The sequence below is a fragment of the Rattus rattus genome, chromosome 13, assembly GCF_011064425.1.
Source record: "Rattus rattus isolate New Zealand chromosome 13, Rrattus_CSIRO_v1, whole genome shotgun sequence".
Taxonomy (NCBI): domain Eukaryota; kingdom Metazoa; phylum Chordata; class Mammalia; order Rodentia; family Muridae; genus Rattus; species Rattus rattus.
In genome coordinates this window covers 24,263,733-24,288,941 of record NC_046166.1, presented here as the reverse complement: position 1 = coordinate 24,288,941, position 25,209 = coordinate 24,263,733, and the positions used below count along the sequence as shown (strand labels likewise).

The window sequence follows — 25,209 nt, the reverse complement described above, 5'->3', positions numbered from 1 at the left end:
TGATCTCAAAGAACAGACGAGAGCATGTACAACAAATGTCACCATTCTCTTCCCTTTTCTTCTTAAAGCCATGCTGGCGGGAGACATCTGTGAATTCCTGGGGCAGCTAAACTTAAGAAAAGCCTACGCAGTGGGCCAGACAAGACTCAGGGTGTGGGAAGAGCTGTGGGAGCACTCAGCCCCTAAGGAGATTTACAATGCTGCAGACTTGCAAACACACAGGAGAAGGGATGGTCCACTGATAAAACTTAGAGGAAAGCCAGCTCCAGGCAAGGAGACGTCCACCAGGGAACTTGAGGAAAGCCTGCTATTGCTAACGACTTAGTAACTGCTTTACACCAGTAACGGGTCCCAGAATAGAGAATCTATCATCCCTTTCAGATAGACTTCAGACAGCTGAACGGGAATGAACAAAGGACAGAACAGAGCCACAAGGAGACCCTGGGGAAAGCATGAACTCCCTGTCCATAGAGAACGGATATCTGCAGATCTGGGGACTTACAAAAACACTTCCCGTTGGTCTTAAAAAACAATAGAAGAGAATTCATTTATGACTAAAGTAAAAGGAGACACAAAGGAAAGGAAAAGGTATGGGAAAGGAGAACAGTAGAGAGAAGTGGGGTGGTGCTGCCTCTCGGAGGGGGAAACAGTCACACCGGGGGTTGGGGTGAGGGGTGAGTGGGAAGCTGGAATATGTGGGTGAGACTAGCTACAGGTAGAGCCTGCACTACAGACACAGGACACCTTGCTACAAGATGGCTTTGCAAACCTATAATCCTAGCAGGAGTTTCCAGATCAGCCTGGCCACAGCAAAACCCCATCTTTACAGTGGGGTAGGGGTGCTAGAGAGATGGCTCCGTACCTACTGGCTTACTGCTACTATAGTAGGCATGGATTCTAGTCCAAGCATCCACATCGGACACTCACAACTGTTTCCTTCAGTTCCGAAGAGCTAACACCCTCTTCTGGCCTCACGGGCAATACTAGGCATGTGGTGCACATAAATTCACGCAAGCACACACACAAACACGTCAATAAGGTAAACAAATAAATCTGTGTACCGGAGAGATGGCACAACAGCTGGGACTAAACGGAGAGAGGCGGGGCGAGACTCTGACTTCTGGTTTTGAGGCTACCAAGGGCAAACTGAGGTGGTGCAATGGGTAACTCACGCGTCTCAGGGAGAAGGAGGAGAGAAGGTTGTTTTAGTGAAGTCATTTTCAACTGTCCCTTCTCCACATTCTAGAAGGGTTTAATGATCCTCTCTCTGCTCAATAAAGACCATTAAAAAGAAATCAGCCGCCAGTGCTTAAGAGACCCTACAGACTACTGCTGGTTAATTCTGCTCCTGCTGCAGGCTGTCTCTCAATCTTTCTTACATAAATACATCTGGAAGAACTGAAGGGCTTCCTGTCCTTCAAGGGAGATCTTGTATTCCACTGTAGTGCACATAACCAAGAGGTCCCGACAGCACTCTACCATATCAAAAATACTAGAGCAGAATCACACCCTATGTGACCCTTCTAAACTCTCTTTTAAAAATACTGACAGAAAGAGATCAAAACCCAAGGCAACCTTGCTTGAGTTCGCTGTTCAATCCACTTGCCTTGACCTCTAAGTGACAAAGTATAAACAGCCACGTAGGAATGGCCACCGTTTGATTGTTTGCAGGTGCAGCACGGATAACAGAATCCCAGGAGTAAGCTGGGATCCCCCAGTGTCAATCCTGGGGTACAGTGGGGGAGGGGAGTGACACTCTTTCCTTTAAGAGAAAGATTCGAGTCTTTTGTTCCCGTTCCACAATATAAAAACCACTACCGGTGAATAGCTAAGTATGTATGGATTATGTAAGACATACAGGTGAGTCATAATTCATCCTTACAGATTTAATGTAAGGGCCAAAAATTATATTCCCACTAATAAAACTAAGAGACTGCCCACTGCCCACACCCTCAGTAAGAATTACGGCAAGCTCAGACAGAATTGCATATCCTAGGAATAACTGCGTCTCTTTAATTTCTTTTGAAGATAAAACTCTGCCCTTTTTTTTTTTTTTTTTTTTTTTTTCGGAGCTGGGGACCGAACCCAGGGCCTTGCGCTTCCTAGGCAAGCGCTCTACCACTGAGCTAAATCCCCAACCCCAAACTCTGCCCTTTTTGCTACCGGCTTTAATGTCTACAAAGTTGGCAATCTAAATGCTCAGTAAGAGTTCTGAGAACTGGGTATGGTGGTGCACACTTATAATTCCAATACTTGGAAGGTGCAGGCCGAGGATGAGGAGTTCACAATTATCCTTGGCCACAATGTTTCAAGGAAACCAGGCTACTTACTCAACCTTGTCGGGGGGGGGGGAAAAAAAGCTGACCAGGTAACAGTGGCCTTAATCCCGGCACTTGGGAACTCAGGAGGCAGAGGCAGGTGCTCAGTTGAGTTCAAGGCCGACCTGATCATAAGTTCTAGGCCAGTTAAGGCTACAAAGTGAGACCCTGAATCAAAGTTTAAAGGGTACCTGTGATGTTCCCTGCTTCTCTGTCCCCTCCTATACTCATCCCTTGTAGCACATAGTGACCACAGGGTTTTAAAAATATACTGTTCAGGTACATTTTACCTTGAAAAGATACAGTGAGAGAAAACACTGAGCCAGTCAGCAGACTGTGGAGTTAAGGGTCCATTGTTTGAGTCTGACAACACTCACACTTTAAACTCACACCTCTCCAATTGCACTGGGGAAAGCACTGCCACCAGCCTCCCGAGTCTCTGATCTTACCTGGTTACTCAGAGACCAGCAGTGACTAACACTGCCCAGAAATCCACACACTCTGCTAACCCAAGCAGGATGCGGTCCTTCTCCGGCTTCACACACCCCATCCACACAGTGCCAGCACAAAGCTTCTTTATTCACCTCATCTTAGGGTCTGTCCTTTCCCAGCTGTGCAACCAGATAAACCACAAAAGACTGCTGTGTCTGGCCCTGTGTGTGAATCCTGGGACTTGGAGGAAAAGTGACTTATTTGGGTAACAGTTTGAGGGTACAGTCCATCGTGGTGGGACGGAATGGTGGTAGGGGCTTATTCACGTCCAGGTGGGTCAGGATGCAGAGAGAAGGGATGCTGGCATTCAGATGGCTTTCTAGGACCACAGTGGTCTGTCTGCATTAAACCTCTCTCCCAGAGCTCCTGTCCTCCTACCTCTATCGGGGATAGACAAGTGGGCAACCATACTTTACACAGTGATTCATGAAAGGGACTTTGTTCTCACCAGCAAAATGTCCACCAAAGCCACTCCTAATGCCCAGCTGTGACGCCCCCTTACCCCACCCACCTCCTGCCACTGCCACATTGAGGCTAAATCTAGGGACAGGGCTGGAGGCCAATGGAGGCCAAGCAGGGTAGCCAGAACAGGGAAGTTCTCCCTTCCCAGAAGTCCGGAAACCACCTTTGGCTACCCTTTTCTGGCAACAGGAAGCTGATGCAAAGACAGGAAGTAATTAGTGACTTTCAGCTGTACAATAAAAGGCGTCTTCAAGTCTCGTCTGTGTTTTTTAAAGAATGACACAAAAGAAATAAAGACGACCTTTTTTTGGAGACTCAGACTCCGTCTATGCAGCCCTCGTTCTCACTATGTAGACCTTAAACTCAGACATCCTCCTGCCTCTGACTCCCCAGTACAGGAATTAAAAGCATGCAGTATCACACTGCTCAAGAACGACATTCCCAAAACACGAGTCTGTCTTGTTGCTTCTTAGCCTTCTCTATACATTCTGCACAATGAAAGCCTTAATCTACTTTATCCACAGTTTATCCATTTCCCAGCTGTGCAGTTAATTCACTTTGTGCTGGTGTATAGACGCATGTGCACTGGTGTATGTGCCTGTGTGCACGCGTGCAAATGTCTGGAGGTCAAAGGTTGACCTCAAGCCTCTTCCTCTGTTGCCCTTTCCTTATCATTTAAGGCTGGGTCTCTCAGTGACGCTTGCTGACTGGCTAAACTGGTTGGCCTATGAGCCCCAGGGATGCTCCTGTCTCTGCCCCCCGCCTCACTGAGATGACAGACCTGTGCTAATGCTCAAGGCTACTGATGTGCGTTCTGAGGTTTTCAGGCTCTCATTCTTGCACAGTAAGCACTTTACCCACTGATCCAGCCTGACAGTGCGTTTTAAAAATAATACTGGCTAGTGACATCATAAGAGTAAACCCGGTTCCAGACCAGCAGCCAACTGCAACTACTCAAAGCTGTCCTTTGTTTGAAGACAGCATGAACCACTGGCAGGTGACTCCGGCTCATGAAATAGTGCAACACAATGAACAGCCATGTGGTCCACACCCACAACAGGTTGGAGATGGCCAGAGCTAAACAATCCTGGGATAAAGCAAAGACTCAAAGTCAAGGGCTGAGAGAACATCAGTTCGGCTCAAAATGCAGTCATTTGCCCCAGGGGAAGGAGCAGCAGGTATTGCATTCCTGTGGTGTAGTGAATCATGCCCAGGTCAATCAGAGACCAAGGTAAAACAGGAAGCCAAAGCTACTGTACCCAACAGGAGCAAGGGGGAGGGGGTAGGCAGTGGGGGAAGGGGGACGTGTGCCTGCTAAAAGCCAGTCTTTTTAGTTGGTTTGGTTTTTTGATCTATCTGATTGTATGCATGACTGTTTTGCTTGAGTGTACGTGTATGCACTACATGCATGTCTGATGCCCAAAGAGGTTGAAAGACAGCATTGGATCTCCGGGAACTGAAGTTATGTATTGTTCGAGCAACAGTGTGAGTGCTGGGAACCAAACCTGGGTCTTCTGCAAGAGTATCAAGGGCTTTAACTGCTGAGCCCTTGATCCTATGCAATCAGCCTTTCATATCACCCTTAGCACCACAGTCTTTTTTCTTTAAACCAGATCTCTTTACATAGTGTACTCTGACTTGAACAGAGCTCTTTCAGCCTCAGCCTGTAGCACGCTAGGACTGCAAATGTGTAGCAGGAAGGTCCAGTGTGTGGCAATGACCCTTAACATACTTAGCCACAGGCAGGTAGGTACTGTCCCCAACAACCACCACTGCCACCACCAAAACAAGTTACATGTTTCCCTGTCTAAAAGTATCACTCCACATTCTTTATGGCCGGAATTAGAAGCCTGTCCACAGAATTAAAGAATGGAAATACAATGCAAGTAATGATTTTTCCAGTAGTCACATTGAAAAGTTAAAAACAAACAAGATTAATTTCAATAAAATATTCCATTTAAATCCCTACATCCCCAGGCTCAGGGGATAAAAGTGTTTGCCATCAAAGCTAAAGACATGAACTCAAATACCTGAACAAAATGGTAGAAGAGAATTGAGCCCCACAGGCTTCCTCTTAACTGCCACAATGAGCCCACACGTATGCACCAGGAATGAGCAAGTGGATAAGCAGAATATCTGATATGTTTAACACTGTATTTTAAAGATTAAAAATATATTTTATAAGCAGGAGCACAGTGGTAGAACACGCCTGTCACTCAGCATTTGGACAGGAAAGGGAGGGTCAGGAGTTCAAGGTCATCCTCAACCTGGAACACACAAGACCTTATCTCAAAGGAACTAAAACAAAAAAGAAAAGACAAGAAAGAGAAAAAGAAATGAACTCTTTTCCTAGGAAAGCCAGTGCACACTTTTCTTTGAGAAAGCCTGAACTCACACTCGCCCTGCATGACTAGACACTATTGGACAGAGGAGCCCTCCATCACCTGCACTTATGAACACCTTGCTTCTCCTAACAACCTTGCAGAAAAGCTTTTGCTGTTCCCTGTATACAGCAACAATGGGGGCGGGGGTTCTACAGACAAAGAGAAATAAAAGGAAGACTAATGGCTAATGGGTGCATATGAATTAGAGTGCCGTTACCTTCTTAGTTCGTTCATGACTTTAAAGGCTTTCTTCATGTGCCAAGGGTTCACCGTCAATGGGCAGTGTTTCTCAGGATTCTCATCTTTTGAATCGAGGGGCTTCTGATGACCCTGCTTTGTGCATCTGTACACAGAGAAAAGAACAAAAAGAGAAGACAGAGATCTCATTAAAGGATAATTCAGTTCCGGCTTGTCAAAGCTCCGAGACACAAATTGAATGCCTGCCCCCCCCCCCTGCTCATTTAAAAGGCGGCTGTCCTCAAGCGAGAGTAAAAAAAAATTCAGAGTGCTTTCCTACGGTCACTATGGTTTCTACAAAAAAAAAAAAAAAAAAAAAGTGGGTAATTATCTCCCTGGTGTCAAAGACGTGTCAAATATAAACATGAAAAATTCAGGGAAAATGGCTTAATAGAGCTCTCTAAATAAAGATGCTGCAAAATGATCTCTGTCGGAAATCAACTTGCTTTTACAATCAAACTACAGTCATACATGTGCATACATGTGATATATATATTACATGGAGAGAGAGGGAAGGAGGGAGGGACGGAGGGAGGGAGGGAGGGAGGGAGGGAGAGAGAGAGAGAGAGAGAGAGAGAGAGAGAGAGAGAGAGAGAGAGAGAGATTGTTTACAAACTAAGAACAGGGTTGGACTTCAAGCAAACTTCAGATACAGAATCTGATTTAAATGTGCTCTCTTTGCAAAGACACTTAGCCCATGTTTTTTTTTGGGCCTATGATAGAAAGAGATTAATCGTATTAACTAAATTTCTCAACACAGGGCAGCTTCTGTGCATAATAGTATGCTCTCATTATTTATAATCATCACAACTACTCTGTAAGCTAATTACCATAATTAGTCCATTTCACAGATGAAGAGACTGAGGTGGGGAGGAGATGAGGGACACAGTAAGTATCAAGGCACAGCCAACCTGACTATGCTCTCTACCACGTCTTACATCAAAGCAGTTAAGCTCATGTTCAGATGATCATTTTTCTTTTTAGAAAAGCTTTGGTATTTTTTTATGGATATGAATGTGCATCTGTGTGTTGGGGGGTTTTCCGTGGGAGCAAGGAGAGGGTACTGGCTCTTCTCCAGCTAGAGTTACAGAGAGTTGGCAGCACCAGGGTGGGGACTGGAAACCCAACTCCAGTCCTCTCCAAGAGCAGCAACTGAGCTCAGCTGCTGAGCGAACTCCCCAGCCCCTATATTTATGATGTTTAAGGACACGAGACTTTGTATGTGACTGTTCTTTTGAGAGGTGGAGGCGAAAATATTGTCAAAATTAGGAATGTGGTATGAAAGCTAAGAACTGCAAACTCAATGGACGAAAAGGAAATTTTCGAAGTGATATACACATAACTCAAGGCATTTACTACAAAGCCTTGAATTACACATATTTTACAGAATATAAATTATACTTCAAAAAAATTGGGGTCAAAGAAATGGGCTGAGAGACAGCTCAGAGCTTAAGATCACATGTTCAAGCAGAGGGCCTGGGTTCAGAACACATATACCGGTTTCTTTGACATCTGTGACTTCAATTCCAGAGGATCTGACACCCTCTTCTGTCACCCTCCCTGGACACCAGGCATATACATGGTGCACACACGCACACACACACACAAGTGAACACTAATACACATAAAGATAAAATAAATCAATGTTCGAAAATCAAGGCAGCACAGTAAGTCTCCTGAGAACCATACTTGTATGTGTGATATGAAAAACAGTAGCAAGAGTCCCTCACGGGGACCTGCTCTTCTCCTCGTGCTCCATCCGCTTCTAAGAGGGCGGTTCCTTTGTAAAAAACAAACAAAATGGAAAAAAAACACAACACTGTATGACGCATTCATTCCTATAACCAACTCTTTTAACTGTACTGGTAAAGCATGAATAAAGGAAAGACTCTGCAGTCTGTGGGGAGCAGACACAATAAGTGTGGCAAGCCTAGATGGTGAGAGGAGGGTCCAGGGGAAGGCACAGGCAGAGCCAGGGGCAGGCACAGGCTGTGGGTGCCCACCCAGCCCCATAGCCAGAGTAAACTGGGGCTGAGAAGTAACAAAGGCCACCTAGGGCCAGGCGAAGACACCTCAACAGATTACGTTTCATTGTCAACTTGACACAACCTAGAACCTCCCAAGGGACCTCAAACGGAGAAACTAACTCAGAGTGGCCTGACTCAGGTACTGATGTGGAAGAGAAAGCCCATTCTAAGTGGTGCCACTGTCCCCAGGCAGGTGGGCTAGGGCTGTACATATGGAAGGAGCCAGAGAGCAAGCCGGTAAATACTGCTCCGCCATGGCTTCTGCTCCAGGCTTCTGCCTTGAGTCCCTGCCCTGACATTCTCAGAGACAAATGGCTATCTGGAGATGCAAAGTGAAATAAACCCTTTCCTCCCCTAAGCTGTTTTGTGTCAGATTGGGTTGTTTTGTTTTGTTTTTTTGTTTACCAAAGCAACAGGAAGCAAACTAGGAAGCAAACTAGGACAGAAGTCTATAGGGGTTAAGAATGAAAAAGAAAGGGGTTGGGATTTAGCTCAGTGGTAGAGCACTTGCCTAGCAAGCACAAGGCCCTGGGTTGGTCCCCAGCTCCGGGGGAAAAAAAAAAAAAAAAAAAAATGAAAAGAAAGGGATTTGGGTATGGCAGTGGCCTCTAAGCAGTGGCTCTCAAGCTGTGGGTCTTGACCCCTTTGTGTGTGTGTGTGGGGGGGGTTCCCAATGACCTTTTCACAGGGGTCAAATATCAGATATCCTGTGTATCAGATATTTATGTTACAATTCATAACAGTAGCAAAGTTTCAATTATGAAGTGGCAACCCATTAATTTTATGGGTGGGGTCACAACACGGGGAACTGTATTAAAGTGTCACAGCATTAGAAAGGTGGAGAAGCACGGATGGAAAGCATTACAAGGGAGGCTTTTGCTGCACTCAAAGAAGGAGCGACAAGATTTGTTGACAAAACGAATGTGTATGTGAAACAAAGTCGGAGCAAGGAGAAGGATTGAGTTTCCATCAACAGAAAGACGAGGGCTATGGGTAGAGCTAGTTTGGGGTAGAGGAAGACCATTTACACACAGGTTGGTCCTGATGTGGGGATGCAAAAGTCGGGAGAAAAATGCCAAGATAGCCTAGAGTTGAAAAATCTAACCAGCAGGCTAGTGAGATGGTTGAACAAGCAGAGACATTTGCCAAGTCTGACAATCCAAAATTTACCCCCAGGACCCACATGGTAGAAAGAGAGAACCAATTCCAAAAGTTGTGCATACACACACACACACACACACACACACAAATTATTATTATTTAGATGGTGACAGAATTCTGAGAATCACGGGTTAGATGAACAGAGCCAAAAAGCAGACTAGCTACACGGCAGAATATGAGGCCAAGACGCAGACTGTCAATGGTAAAGAAACGCAGAGAATTCAGTGTAATTTGCTGTTAGTGCAGCAGACCCTGAGCAGCACCAGTGCAGCAAGTGACTCCTTATCAGGAAGTTGACCAAAGCTGGAGCTAAACCCTACTTCCCCTTGATTTGTTTCTTAAGGCTGAACAACTGGGTGAACACAGGGCACGGCCCCCAGAGGCAAATTCCACTGCTGGCAGAGATAAGAAGAGGCACACTCCATTAGCTATCGGGGAGAGAGTAAACAATGATTTAAGAACGGGTCCTGAGGCTGGAGAAATGGGTCTGTGGTTAAAGAGCACTGGCCACTCATCCAGGCGACCTGACTTCAATTCCCAAGCACCCACATGGCAGCTCCTAACCCTTTCTGTACCTCCAGTTCCAGGCAATCCTCCACCCTCTTCTGGCTTCTGTGGGCACCAACCATGAGTGCAGTGCAGACATACATGCTGGCAAAACATCAAAGAAATCTTTTTTAAAAAAAGAAGGGCGTTAGGAAGCTGTGGGGATGGAAAAGTGCCTGTTGCACAGCAGAAGACCTAGATTGAGATTTCCAGCACCCACGTAAGAACCAGGCAATGGGAGTGCAGATGGAAGATCCCCAGAGCTGGCTGACAGCCTTCCAGCCCACAAGCACACTCCCAGTCTTGTAAAAAGACCCTGTCTCAAAAACTAGGATGGACACCTGCAGACGGAAGTGTACAATATCATCCCTCAAACACATGTGCACAAATGTTAAAAAGGGAGATAACCTAGTCAGTCTAAAAGGCAGGCAGGGAGAGGACTGGAGAGAAGCAGGACAACAGAATCTCACAGCACAGGAAACAGCAGGACTCCAACGGAAAGAAAGTCCATGGAACACAGGCAACCCCCTTCTCTAGCCATGCAATACAGAACTACTACATATACGCACCGATATAGTCCAATCAGGCTTCAGAAGTAGAAAATATGATAAGAGGACATTAGTGAAATCATCACAGGAGAGTGTTCGATGTCCAGAACAGAAGCAAACGGACACTGTTCTAAAGAGAACTGTGTTATTTAACAGTCAAGAGCTTTATACCTGCATAAGCAATCGGGAGCCCATGAGATGCCTGAGTGGGTGAATGCCCTGGTCCCTAAGCTAAACAACCTGACTTCAACCCCAGGGACCCACATAGTGGGAAGAGAGCATCAACTCCCTCTTCCTGTCCTCTGAACCTACACATGTGTGATGTGGTAAGTACATACCAACTTCAACATAGATAGATAGATAGATGATAGATAGATAGATAGATAGATAGATAGATAGATAGATAGATAGATGATAGATAGATATAGGTAGATGATAGATGATAGATAAGATGATAGATAGATAGATGATAGATGATAGATAGATAGATAGATAGATAGATAGATAGATAGATATAGATAGATGATAGATAAGATGATACCTAGATAGATGATAGATAGATATAGGTAGATGATAGATGATAGATAGATGATAGATAGATATAGGTAGATGATAGATGATAGATAGATAGATAGATAGATAGATAGATAGATAGATAGATAAGAGCATTTGCTGGCTCCCAGCACTGACATGGTAGCTCACAGCCACCTGCCTCAGGAGACTTAACTCTTCTGGCCTGTGCACATACATGCATGTAGGCAAAACAGCCATGAAATAAAGAAACCTTCTTCTAAAGTTAAGATTTAAGAGTGGGCATAGTAGTAACACACCTGTCACCCCAGCATTTCTGTAAACTGAGGAAGATCCCAAGTTCAAGGCTACCCTTAGCAACACTGCACAGCCCTGTCTCAAAAGAATGAGCTCGGAACAGAAAGAAACTCCTGGCTTCACAGAATGAATACGAAGGCTGCCACACATAATCAAGGCACACAGTAGTGGCACTTTTTTAAAGCGATTCTCAGCTTCCAGGTTGTTTCCTCAAAGACTTAAAAGAATGAGGAAGAAGTAGCACTGTGTTCCTTAAGTTTCTTCGTACTGAGGGCCACTTCTGAACACAGCCCTGGTGTACAGGCTATTCCACTACTCGGGTCCTTCCCACAAGCCCTCCTTTCCTACATGTCTTTGTGTTAGATGTCCTGGTCACTAGCAGAATGGAGCAACACAGGACACAGTCTCCTCAAGGTACGCTGGGCACTTCTGCTTGGGAGTATTAATAGGAGACACTTTTTCAAAGTCCCTTCACCTTTCTCTCCACAACTCTACACTCCCAACCATTCTTATCTAACAGGTGCCTATTGTTATCAAAAACTGCAGCTAAAGAGCAGTCATTTCTTTCCTTTCTTTTCATTTTTTGGGGGGAGGGGTTGTTTGTTTGTTTGATTGGTTGGTTGTCTTGTTTTGTTTTGTTTGGGGGTGAGGGTTGGTTTGGTTTGGGTTTTTTGAGAAAGGGTTCTCTGTGTATAGCCCTGGCTGTCCTAGAACTTGATCCCTAGACCAGGCTGTCCTCAAACTCACAGATCCACCTGCCTCTGCTGGGATTAAAGGCATGAGCCACCAGCATCCACCCCAGCAGCAACTGCCATTATCTTAAAGTTAAAATTCCAGAATACAGTTTAACTAGGCTGCATAGGGGACCCTCCTCAGGCCTTACCCGCATGCCTGACCTCCATCCGCATACTCCCAGGCTAGCTTTGTCACTGAGGTGATCTTGCCACCCTACCTTGTAACATTAACTGTATTCTCAGACCCCAGGAAAATACTCTGACCTGGAGACTTCTCAAAGAGTCAAGATTTCAAAACCAGGCAAAGGGTTAAAAGCACGCCACCAACGCAGATGGTACAGATAATCTCTTCCGTGTTATTTGATTAGGAACAGTGGTTTCTGGGTTTGTTTTAAACCTTGGGGAATAGAAATATGAAGAAAGGGCTGGAGAGACGGCTCAGAGGTTAGAAGTTGTGTAAGCACAAGGATCTGAGTTTAGATCTCGGAACCCACATGAAAAGTCAGGAGGACTATTCACATGCCCCGGATCCCAGCATGGTGGAGACCAGAGAAAGACGGGGGAGCCATGGATCCCACACTGTGGGGACCAGAGAGAGAAAAGGAGCCATGGATCCCACACTGTGGGGACCAGAGAGAGAAAGGGAGCCATGGATCCCAGCATTGCGGGGACCCGAGAGAGGCAGGGAACCATGGATTCCAGCACTGTGGGGACCCAAAGACAGGGAGCCATCACTGGGACTTGCTAGTGACCAGCCTAGCTCTAAGCTCAGAGAAAGATCCTGTCTCAAAGCAAGCAGAAGAGCGATCGGGTTTGTGTGGTTGACTGTTCATTGTCAATTTGACACAAACTAGAGTCACCTAAAAGCAGGACCCTCATTTGAGCGGCTCCCCTGAGACTGGCTTGTGAGCATGCCCATGAAAGCCATTTTGCTTCTCGTTTATGGGACAGTCTAGCCCACTGTTGATGGTACCACCCCTAAGCTGGTAGGACCTGAGCAGATTATCAGAGAGAGCTAGAGCCATCCAGCAAGCAGCATTCCTCCACAACTTCTGCTTCAAGTTCCTGCCCTGACTTCCTTCAAGGATGAACAACTGTAACCTATAAGATGAAGTAACCCCCCCCCCCCACGCCACTTGCTTTTGGTCATGGGGTTTATCACAACAGAAAGTAAACTAACACAGAGCACGACACCCGGCATCCTCCTCTGGTGTAAGATTGCATGCTCATGCCCAGAGTCATGACCACCCACATATATAGCACACTCATATACACAAAGGTTAACAGGAAAATCCAATCCAGGTCTGGAGAGATGGATCAGAGGGTAAAGTCCATGCTGCAGACACACGGGGAGCTGAATTTGATTCCCTAGTGCCCACATAAAAAGCAGGGCAAATTCAAGCACACCTGTAATCTTAGCACTGGGGAGCCAAGGAAAGAATTTCTGAGTTTGCTGTGCAGACAACACTAGCAGAATGGAACCAGCGAGCCCCAGTTCCCAACACAGACCCTGTCTCATGGAAGACCATGGAGATGACTCTGATGCAGGTAAGGGCAACCAAGCCTGATTCTGATGTTCTGTGTTTGATTCCTAGGATTCACAGGGTGGGCAGATAGAACCAACTCCCACAAGTCAACTGCTGACAGACACACACACACACACACGCACACGCACACACACAAAGAAAAACCCAATCAGTTTCTCAAACCATGCAGATCCATCTTCCTCCTTAAGGAGTCAGGCAAGACCTTTTCAGATAGATGTATGTGGGAACGATGGTGTCTCTGGGGGTAAGCGGGGAAAGCAGCCATGTATGATTTTGAAAAACAACACTAACAGGTGATGTAACCCGCCTTACCACCCACTTACCCTCCCACCTCAGGCCGATCATCCCAGACTGAGAACAAGCACTTTAGAGTCTGGGTTGTTCACAACGTTAGTGCGTTCTGGTGCTACACACCATGGGAAGGCTAAGGCTGCAAAAGGGGACCAAAGACACTGTCACATTTAGGATGTAAATAGTCGGCCCCTGGGTGGCCACCATCTCTGCTCTACCCTCTGCCTGCTCACCTCAAAAGCTGCAAGACTCCCCGGCTTGCCATGAGTCACCCACCATTACTCACAAACTTCTGCCAAGTTCACGTCAGCAGCTGTTGTTTTCAAAGTCACCATCCGTGCTGTACCGCTCTGAAGTTTCCCCAGTACTTTGTAATATTTCTCCTGTGCTCTCGCTGCCTTCCCTGCCAAGCATACTTTCAGAAGCTTGGCAAGTTATTAGCAACAATCCACTTAAAGCAAGACCAGATATTGGAAATACGGACTAGAGCCTAACGACTGTCTTCACAAACATTTATCACACCCCGCTATAATAAAGCTTCCCAACAAAATTCTCTCAGAACGCCCCACCCCCACCTCCATGGCGTCCCCCAATAATCAGCACATCACTGAGAGGCAGAGAGAGCAATAGGCTTCCTCAGTGAACATTTAGTTCATGCTAAGGTTATAGACGAAGTTGCTGCAATGTTCTAAGGGAAATTTCTCTACAAGTATATGGAATTTAAGCTTTACTTGGACTTTAGTTGTATCATTGCACAAACTGTAATCAATAAACGTATCAGTAGTCACCAAATAAATATGGCTTTAAAAAAAAACTGAGAATGTCTGCCCTATTATACCCAGAGTTTGGACTAGGTTGTGGATATATACAGAGGTGGTAGATATGGCTTAGGACAGGTGAGGTTGTGAGGCTCTGAGAGTCCCACCCCAGCAGAAAGAAAGATTGTATCTTCACTGTGTAGGTCCTTAGAACTGAGTTTAGGGCACCTTGTGAGATTAAACTCCTATCCTGTGTGTGGCATAACATCTCATGTCTCATACTCGTGTGTGTGTGTGTGTGTGTGTGTGTGTGTGTGTGTGTGTGTGTGTCTGTGTGTCTGTGTGTGTGTATATGTGTGTGAATGTGTCTATGTGTGTGTCTGTGTGTGTATATGTGTGTGAATGTGTCTGTGTGTGTGTGTCTGTGTGTGTATATGTGTGAATGTGTCTGTGTGTGTGTGCATGTCTGTATATTTGTGTGTGTGTGTGTGTGTGTGTGTGTGTGTGTGTGCGGTTGTTGCTATTCTTATTGTTAAAAGGCACGGCTCTGATTCAGAGCTGGAAAGGAAACATCTAGAAAAGACAGGCATGCTCAACTTTATTAAAGAATAGGAGTTAAAAAACCAGAGCCCAGAGCCTACAGGAGGGCAGAAGGGAGACACCTCTTCAGCCTGGGCCTTGGTTGTGGGGGGAGGTGCTGGCAGCGGGAGGTGGATGGGATGTCTGAGGTTAAGAGGCTGATGGAAGTTAGAGCATAATTGCTCTCTGATAGTAGAACAATGGTGCTGTAAAAAGCTACACTTCAGTTCAACCCAGCTCGCTCCTCTTTCCCTCCCACCTACATGACAAACACTGCACAATCAGGCACTTTTTGTCCCTGACAGTGACTATTACCAGGAAAGGGATGGGGAAAGAGCATGTCTTATGCAAGATCAATCTTTTAAAGAATATCTCATAAACAATTAACAAAGCAAGATCAGAGAAACATTTTCATGAGATGATATAAAGTGAAGAAAAGGGGTTTAGGGTAATGAGCCATTTCAAACATTTCCGTGTCTGTTATTGCTCCTGGCTTTTTTGATTTTTTTTTTTCTTTGCTACTTTTTCTACAATGGTCATCTCTTCGAATTGGCAACCTAACCTGGCAGTTCAGAAGATGGACTAAATTGTCTATCACCTTCATGGAGGTATGGGGGGCTAGGGAGGGAACTCAGAGACAGGAATCAGGGAGGACCAAGCTGAAGTCCTGTCTGTGCCAAGCACTAATCACGTGACCCCGAATCAACGAGAGGGAACCACCACTCATCCACTTGTCTCACGGATCTGCCCAGGCATTAAATACCATATGGATGCAGGCATAAACAAGGATGCTGATGTTAGGAACTAAATGGAATCCGGCCATTTGCTTGTATTCACTCCCTTGCCTTTAGTTTCAACACTCAACGCGAAGACGAGGTGTAAAGATAATCACCTCTGTGAGTAAATCAAACAGATAACTGCTGCCCAAATGCCAGTGCACACCTGAAGGAAAGCAAGATAAGAGGGCCGACCCTGCTCTAGCTTCAAACCTAAGAGAGAAGGCAAAGCCAAGTGCCAAGCAACGGCACAAGTCAGTATACACAGGTAAGACTGGACATTCCACAGGAAGCGAACGATGATCCAGAAGGGGCTGAAGTCAAGAATTAAATAGATAATAAATCAATCAAACCGTCAAGGACATGGGGCTCGCCTGGACCAAGCAAGGGCTCTAAATCATTTTAAGTAGAGACAGGCGTGTGAGCGATGGGCATCACTCTGGCTTCTGATGGCATGGAAAGTTAGGGAAAAGTTGAGCCGCAGAGGCTAAAGCACATGGCCACGGACTTCAAATCAAAATGACGGCAAGCCACGGCTTCCTGACCCGGTATGTGGCTTTGATTACCCATGTCCCGTGCTTCTGGAATGCTGAGAGGTTAAACTGGCAGGTGGGCTAAAAGGTGAAGAACAAAGCCAGAATTTGAAGGGAGGTGACGGAAAACTTCCAGGTTTGAAGTGATGAACTCTGTGGACACCAAGGCTCCCCAGCTCCTGCCGACGGACAAGGTGTGGGGGACAAGGAAGAAGAGTCACAGACTGTGAGTGTTCTCGGGGGCAGGAACCAAAGGATGGTTAGTCCATTCCTCCCTAGAAAAGTTACAGGGGAAGCCAGTTTAAGAATAGGCTACAAAGCTATCCTTAGAAATATGAGTTTTACACAGGAGCTAAGAAACTCCACCAGAGGCCCAATATTCCAGAGCCTTTAAGCACAGATGTGTCGACTTAAGACACAGATGCCTCCATGTTCCAGAGGCTAAGGCAAAAGTATTCTTGCACACTGAAGGCTACCCTGGGCTACACTTCAAGACTGATGCCAACCTGGGCTACAGAGTGAGACACCCTGTCTTAAAAAATAATGAACAAAAAGATACAGATGAGAATACAGATGAGGTCAAGACCCACTTCTGGGAGGAGCAAGTATTGCCTGTGAGTTGCAGAAATCACAAAGCAAAGCTTTGACTATGCAGTCCTATGATCCCGACACTCAGGAAGCTGAGGCAGGAGGATCAGAGCTCCAGGCCAATCTGGTCTACCTAGAAACATCCTGTCTCCAAAAGGGAAAAAAGAAGTGATCCACCAGATAGAATACCGGCTTTTCAGATCTGTAAAAGCTTGGGAAAGCAATTTAACTTGCACTTCCTCAGCCAAGGAGATCATAGAAGGAGGCCTACAGGGTAAGACCGTTGAGTAGATTAAGTAAGTATGAAATTATGTAAATCACATTCGGCAACTGAAAAACCGAAGGAGGCCAAAACAAGGGGTGTCACAAAAAGCAAAGGCTGTTGCTTGAGACAGAATCTGTGAAGGAAGGGATCTAGTCAGAACAGGTGAGCAGAATCTGTGAAGGGATCTAGTCAGAACAGGTGAGCAGAATCTGTGAAGGGATCTAGTCAGAACAGGTGAGCAGAATCTGTGAAGGGATCTAGTCAGAATATGTGAGCAGATGAAGGGATCTAGTCAGAATATGTGAGCAGAATCTGTGAAGGGATCTAGTCAGAACATGTGAGCAGATGAAGGGATCTAGTCAGAACAGGTGAGCAGAATCTGTGAAGTGATCTAGTCAGAATATGTGAGCAGAATCTGTGAAGGGATCTAGTCAGAATATGTGAGCAGATGAAGGGATCTAGTCAGAATATGTGAGCAGAATCTGTGAAGGGATCTAGTCAGAACATGTGAGCAGATGAAGGGATCTAGTCAGAATATGTGAGCAGAATCTGTGAAGTGATCTAGTCAGAATATGTGAGCAGATGTCAACCATCCAACATGTAGGAAGGTGCGCTACATAGCACGCCAAGTCCGCATGCCTGGGACAATGTTACCTCCTGTGCAAAACCATGCAAGGCAGTCTCAGCTCTTGCAGGCTTGCTCTTCCCCACACCTTCAATAGCCGTCCTCCCTCTGGCCTCTGTTCAGGTTACCTCATTAAAGACATCCCCAGGGTTATCTGAATGATCTCCCTCCGTCTCCGTCTCCGTCTCCGTCTCCGTCTCCGTCTCTGTCTCCCTCTCCCCCTCCTCCCCCACACACTTCTCCATCCTGTCCAACATTATATATGTCTTGCCCCCCCCCACGACTCTCTGTCATGTCCAACAAGTTTATGTCTGGTTACTATCAGTTTTAGCCATGAGATGAAAGATTTTGTTCTGTATTCTGAGAAATCCCCCAAATTTAGCCACAGTAGATATTCAATAAATGTGAATAAAAAATCTGAACGGAGCCACTGAAATGGTTCAGAAGGCAAAAGCACCTGCCTAGGTTCAAGTCCTGGGGCCCACGTTGTGAAAGGAGAGAACCAAAGTTGCCCTATGACCTCCCCATGTGCACATGTGGACACGTAAGCACACACACACACACACATGCACGCACACACTGCACATTGCACATAAAATAAAGACTTAACAAAAAAATGCTTAAAGAAATGATAGTTACTCTGCTTCAATATCTAGGACTAGTGAAGTGAAAACAATGGGCTTTATAAAAGGTGGGCATACAAGCGGTGAGCGGCTAAACCGCATGGTGACAATTCACCATACTGAATCTCCAGCTGCATGCACTACACACCATCAAGCTTCCACAAATTACTTTGTTTCTGTGACAAAATGAAGGTAATGAAACAAGTTTTCACAAAGTTACATTTACACTACTAAAGTACCATCCCTTCAAGATGTTCCTTCTATTTGAGAACAGTATTACAATAGCCTCTGATAAGTGATAACACTGGCTAATTACTCCTCAACAGACACTTCTTTACTTGGCAAAACCAGAAACTTGCCAACTCTACCCTGGACTTCACTTTTTCTTTTAAACAGATCAAAGAAATCCAAAGACCTGAAACCTTGGCTCTGATTCAACCCATCTATGGTGGGCTACGTGCCCTTAGAGCATGGCTAACAAGTTGTCTGGCTGTGCTGGTACACTTCGATGACAGGGATCTCCAGTGATGCAGAATCGCCCACTGGAAACAGATAAGGCTGCACCTAAGCAAGATTACTCGGCTGAATGGACAAAAAGCAAGATGGCAAGGCCAGGAGTAAGACAGCTTGGGGGAAGGAACAGGAAGCAAACGAGAGCTAAGAAAACTGTTCCAAAAGGGTTGTCAGAGGGATTCACACTACCTGAACTTCACAGGCTTTGGTTAGCTTAATAATTAGGAAACTCCTTTATGCAAACAACCGGAAAGGTTAAACTATGAAAAGTACCCCAGAGGTCAAGGCTGTTTAACCCTCATTCTGTTTGCACAGCCCTCTTACTACCTCAAATTCCCTGACTCATTCATTGATACCTAATTTTCTTGGTTGCACATCTTTCAGATCTGACCAGGGGTAAATAAATGTCCTGTGGTCTTAATATAACCTAGACCTCCTAATGAAACAGAACCTAAAGCCACTTATACTCAGGTACGCAAAAAGACAACCGGAAATGTGCCGTCCAGTGAGCGACCAACGAGACCTCTGAGGATGAGAAAAAGTTGGAGGCAGAGCGGAAAAGGCAGAAAAGAAATCTAAATGAGGAACTACTAGTCTAGGCAGAGATGCCTAACACCCCTCCAAGACAGCCTAAGGGGAGAAGGGTGGGACCAGAGAACAATGTAGCCTTGACTCTTAAAAGAGAAGCCCAGACAAGCATTGTGAAAAGTGCCAGGCAGAGACAGGCATCCAAGAATTTGCACACTGAATGAATTACTCCACAGACACACAAAGAATTCTGAGTCTGCTTCCAATCATATTATCTAAGGCCCTTTAAGTCCAGGTCAAACATCTTTCTTTGCGTAGAAGCTCAGGCTAACACTCAGTGCTTATAAAGAGCTGAGTGCTCCCAGTGAGTGCTCCTAGACTAGGTCTGGCCAGGAAGTCCAGCGCAGCCCCTCCCAAAGACCTCGCCTACAATTTCTTACATCAGACAGCATGACCCAAGGTAAAAGGGAGTTAAAGGGAACAGAGGCAAAGAAGCCAGAAGGTAGGAAGTCAAGATCTGTGTCTATTCTACAGAAACCTAAGCGGCAAGGTAACAAGCTCTAGAAGAGGGCTTGAGTCTTGGATCTACCTAATGCAAATTAAATGTCTGTGTTTTTAATTAAGTGCATGCAAACAGCGAAGAGGTCTTAGCAGCTTTCCAGTGACTTGACTACAAGACGTTCCACAATTCTCCACCTCAGCACTCCAGGTTTCCTCCACTACCTCAAGCCTCCATCTAGTTCCAGAATCATACGTGTGAAGTATCGGCATCAGAGAACAGAGCTGGTCATCTACTCAGTTTTTCCATTTAAACCATTTTCTGTGCCTCCTTGCTCTAGGGCCTGTTTTCCCACACCCATTTTTTTTTTTTTAAACCTGCATCGTAAGGTCCCCTTTTTCTCTCCAGTTCAGTCTGTTCCCAGAGGGGAAAAAAAGACTGCATTTAATCGACAGAAAAGTGGGGAGGGCAAGTTCACCATAAGTAACTTACTTACCCAGCCTATATCACACACAGCATGTTATCTATATGCAGACTGATGGCATCTTCTGCCATCAGTGTTCCTGAGGCTGGTCAGAAACCTCCTGTGTTGGCACTAGACTCAAGCTGCTGAAGCCCTCTACCAACACGTTTCCCAGGGGGCTCAGAAGGCTTTCCCAACCTTCTGGGGAGTGTGAGCAGACCACGCAGCCTCAAAGCTGCCACCATCTGCAAGCTTTTGCTATCGTTTCTATCTGCCCAGAAGGGGCAAGCCAAGACTCACCCACTCTTCAGGTCCCCACGACCTGTTCCACTCAAGCTCAAAATCCTGTCATGCACATACAGAAACTGTGGTTCTATCATTCCATTCGATCTCATAAGAATACTCAAAATACAAAATACAAAGAAAAGAAATGTTCAGTCCAAACCAAATATCCTTATTTTAGCTGGAATCCTGCCAAAGAAGCCACAAGAGGCTGGGTGAGGAACAACGGTGATAGAGTGGAGCTAGCTAGCCAAATCTCATTGAAAACCGATAAGGTTCTATGAATCAGATCGGATGCAGATGTTCACCCTTTTTTGGGGAGAGGTTTGTCTGCGGTTTAAAAAGTCAGATCCAAAGGGCTCTTACTCCTTCATAAAGGTTAAACTCATGAAGGTGGCGTGGGGGGAGGGGGAAGCACGAAACGTTCAAACTCCTAAAGATTTACAGGCCACTTTAAAAAAAAAAAAATCAAACCTTGTACCGAATAACATCTTCCACATGATTTTTTAAGCTCTTATTTCTAGAAAGTAATTTTGTTGCAGGTGATCTTGAATGCACTTGGGCACCAAGGAAAAAAGACACCTGTGCCTAACAGGTCGGTAACACTACCAACGTGCCCCGGGTACCAAGGGAACGAGAGATGCTCTGATTTCTGGATAAAAGATTTTCTGCAGTGCCAGGTAGGCGATCACATGCCCTAAAACGGCCGCAGCTCATTTGGAGTGATGTAAAAGCTCCTTGGATATTAATTTTATTAGAAATTCCAAGAAGCAAGCAACCTCAGATTGCATTCATTTTAGACTCCAGGCGTCTGGTACTTTCCAGTTTCCTGTGCATCCTCTCCGCTCCCCCACTAAAAAGGGGTAGGCGAGATGGGCAGCAGCAGCCCGTGCATTAGGGGGGGTCAGGGGATACCCACAGGGCGATCATGTAGCCCACCCACCCCCCTCCCCGCACACCCACCCCCGCCATGCCCCCACGCACAGCTCCATCCCGAACGTTCAATTCGCCCCCTGGGACTGAGAAGCCCCTACCCACCCTGACCGGCTAGGCAGAGTCCGGTCCCGCGGTCGCCCTCCGGACTGCGGGCGCCGCGCCCCGTCACGCCCCGCGCCTCCCTCGCCCGCCGCCCCCCGCGATCGCGGCGTGTCCTCCGCAGCGCCGCGCGCCCTCCGCAGCCGTACAGCCCTCCGCCGCGCGCCGGGCGCCCGCTCACTCACGCGGGAGGCAGCGGCGGCGACTCCATTGTGGCTCCTCGCGGGCTTCAGAACGCAGGCACCGACCGCCGCCGCCAGCACCATACCAGCCGCGGACGCCGGCACTGTCCGCCCGCCAGCCGTGTTCCATCCGCCCCGAGGGGGGGGCGCTCTCACCGCGCGCCACCACCTGCGGCAGCGGCCCCCTGCAGCCATGGCCCGTCGGCCCCGCGCGCTCGTGTGCCTGGCGCGGCTCCCGCGCTCCCCCGAGTGCGGGGCGACGGCGGCGGCGGCGGCGGCGGCAGGACGGGCGGGCGGGCGAGCGGGCGAGCGCGCAGCTCGGCCACTTCCGGGTTCTCCCGGCCAGCGCCGGCGCCGTGACGGGCGGGCGCTGCGGCCTCCCCGCGCGGAGGGACCCCTCCCTCGGCGCCGCCCCTTCCTCCGCGGCGTCTGGAGGAGGCGGCTGGCGGGCGGGCGGGGGAGCGCGCGGGCGGGGGGACCCGGGACCGAGGCTCGGAGATAGGAGGCGGGGAGGGCTCGCGCGGAAGGGGTGCTCGCCTGTGCGCGGCTTGCTCTGATTCACCGGTGTATTCACATCCTTCTCTTGGCGTCGGAGTGCCTTCACCACCCCCAGGGGAGTGGGGATTGGGGGAAAGGGAGGGCAGACCAAGTGTTGCCTTTCCAAAGGAGGAAACCGAGGCAAGAAGAGATAGATCGGCCTGACCAAGGTCCCAAGTCCGAAGCTAGCGGGCGTCTTTTCTGGATCCTAATCTGGTCTGTGGACAACTGAGATGAGCATCTGCTAGACTGAGCTTGGGGACGTGACTGAGCAAACGTGGGTCGCTGAGCCTAGCAAGCTGTCCTTCTGAACGTGATGAGAGAGACAAATGAGCCCAGGATGCCCACTGGGAAGAAGAATAAATTGCAGTGAGATAGGGTGTGCTGTATGATGAGGAATGGTCAGGAAGGCCTCTTGGGGTATCAGTTAAAGGAAGATGAATTAACATGAACCTTCACTAACCCAAGATGGGTGAATGCCCAGGGCAAAGGCAAAAATCGGTGAAGATTCCTGTCAGCAAGACGCCTTGTCATGTTTGAGACTAGGCAGGAGGGTTCCGAATTCTGGACCAATGCCTGTTAGAGGAAGGAACACCTGGGAATTTATAGAGATGGGAATTCTCCAGTTCCATCCCAAACTTACTGTCTGGGGAGCAGGCTGGGGATAGAGCCGGGATTCCTGACTTAAGGAATCCTCCAGCTGGTGCTGGTGCCCACTGAGGCCTGAGACTCCCTGTGTAGCTGAGGCAGTGTGAGACCATTACTGGCCAAATGGATCCTGTGAGCTGTATAAGTGATACCCTGGGGAGGGAAGGGAGCAGTCAAGATTAGCCTAGCCAGAACGAAAAAGAAAGATGGCTGGACTGGAGTCAGGGGCGTTGAAGGAAGTGGTCAGATTCTAGATGATAAAATGTCCAGTAAGAATTCCTGATGGATTAGGCTTCAGAAAAAGTAGCGTCCGGAATGAACTTCAATTTGGAGGTTGACCCACGTAGATGGTATGCATGTACAGTCATGAGACTAGTTGACATAAGCTCTGTAATGTAGTTACAGAGAGGAAGACCAAGACATGAGCCCCGGGGCTCTCCAACATGAAGAAACTAAAACTAAAAGGAGGATGAGAAGCATCTTAGGGATAGAGCGCTTGCCTGGGGGAGTGCAAGGTCCCATTCCTCGCACTGCCAATAAGTACAAAAATAAAATAGTACCAAGAGGGGTGCTGTGAGCCTATAATCCCAGCACTCTGAAAGCCAAGAAAGGATACTCACTGGTGGCCTGTTTTAATAAAAGAAAATATGCCTTTGCCGTGAGCTAATGTCTGCATCCGGAGAGCATTACTGATTTACCGTGCGGAGGGCCCGCATGATGACTGATTTCCTTGGTATTAGTGATGGATCTGTCTGAGCCATAAGAAAACTTTCTGCTGGGGTTGGGGATTTAGCTCAGTGGTAAAGCACTTGCCTAGCAAGCGCAAGGCCCTGGGTTTGGTCCCCAGCTCCGGAAAAAAAAAAAAAAAAAAAAAAAAAAAAAAAAAGAAAAAAAAAAAAAAGAAACTCTCTGCTTTATAAAGTAAAAAGTGACTGAAAAGGCGGGTGTGAAGCACATTCGAGCTCATTAGCTAAAGGTAAGCCTGGGACAGAGTTCAAAACTCTGCTTCAGCAACCTAGGGAGACTCTGTCACAGCATAAGGTGAAATAAATTAAATAGGGGCTGCAGCTCAGTGATACTGCCTGGAGTGTTCAAATCTCTGGATTGAACCCCAGTACTGAAATAATAATAATAATAATAATAATAATAATAATAATAATACTTTCTTAAGGGTGTGTCAATGTGCTAAGCACATACTTTGAGTGACAGCCCCTGTTATATCTCCCTCTGGTTCACCTTCGTCCATCACAATTTTCTGCTAATATTCTAAATGTCTAATTTTTTTTTTTACCTCCACTCCATTGGTAGGTTTCAGAAGTAAACCCGGAAGGATGCCTATTTTTATTTATTTCCCCAATATGATGCTCACAGGTGCATGCAGGTGCCCAAAGAGGTCAGAAAAGTTGGCTGGAATACCTGGAGCTGGAATTACATGTATGTGTAAGCCACCCACTGTGAATGCTAAGAACCAAACCCCAGCTTGCTATAAGAATAGCAAACATTCTTAATGGTTGAGCCATATTTCCAGATCCCTGATTTTTCTTCAAGAATCCTCACCCCCTTGACCAACCATATAAAAGTTCATCCATTTGTTGTACTTGTAAAATAAAACAGCCCCTAAACACTAGAATCTAAGATTAATGTGACATTGCCAGGATGGATCGCTTGCAGAGAGAACGGCACACACAGGTGAGCAAAGGCTTGGCAGTATCCATGTCAGGAATTACTTAACTGAATGGAAGCCAGCTGGTTCAATAAAGCTAGTGGCCAGACGTGGCAGGCACAAACTTGGTGTCACAGCAAGAATCTCAGGGGGGAAAGGGAGGCATGGTGACACACACCTATCATCTAGTACTATGGAGGAAGAGGTAGGGGAGATCAGGAGTTCAAGGTCATCCTCAGCTAAATTTTGCATTCAAAGCTAAGCTGGACTGTGTGAAACTCTGTCTTAAAAAGATACACAGGGGGCTGGAGAGATGGCTCAGCCATTAAAGGCTAGGCTCACAACCAAAAATATAAAAAGATACACAGGTTTATGGTGACACAGGCCCCCATTCAGGAGGCTGAACTACCAGGGTCATTTGCTTCCTGAAGGGCGAGGACATCTTGAGCATCAGAAAAAGACCCTTCTCTAAAATAAAGACAAAGAGGTGCTAAAGAAAGGGGAAATCTTTTGCAAAGTCTTAGTGTCTCTCCTACA

The 25,209-nt window shown here is 46.8% G+C and overlaps 1 protein-coding gene across 1 annotated transcript in view; it reads right to left on the bottom strand.

Annotated features, from left to right (window-relative positions):
- The window catches only part of Klhl2 (kelch like family member 2), a 112,786-nt gene extending 90,693 nt beyond the window's left edge, over positions 1-22,093 (bottom strand). The window contains exons 1-2 of the mRNA XM_032919496.1: positions 21,828-22,093; positions 5,874-5,999 (exon numbers count right to left, since the gene is read on the bottom strand). Of these exons, the coding sequence (XP_032775387.1) occupies positions 5,874-5,999; positions 21,828-21,853 (152 nt within the window). The 5' untranslated portion in view covers positions 21,854-22,093. The remainder of the gene's footprint in view (positions 1-5,873; positions 6,000-21,827) is intronic.
- Positions 22,094-25,209: the final 3,116 nt, after the last annotated feature.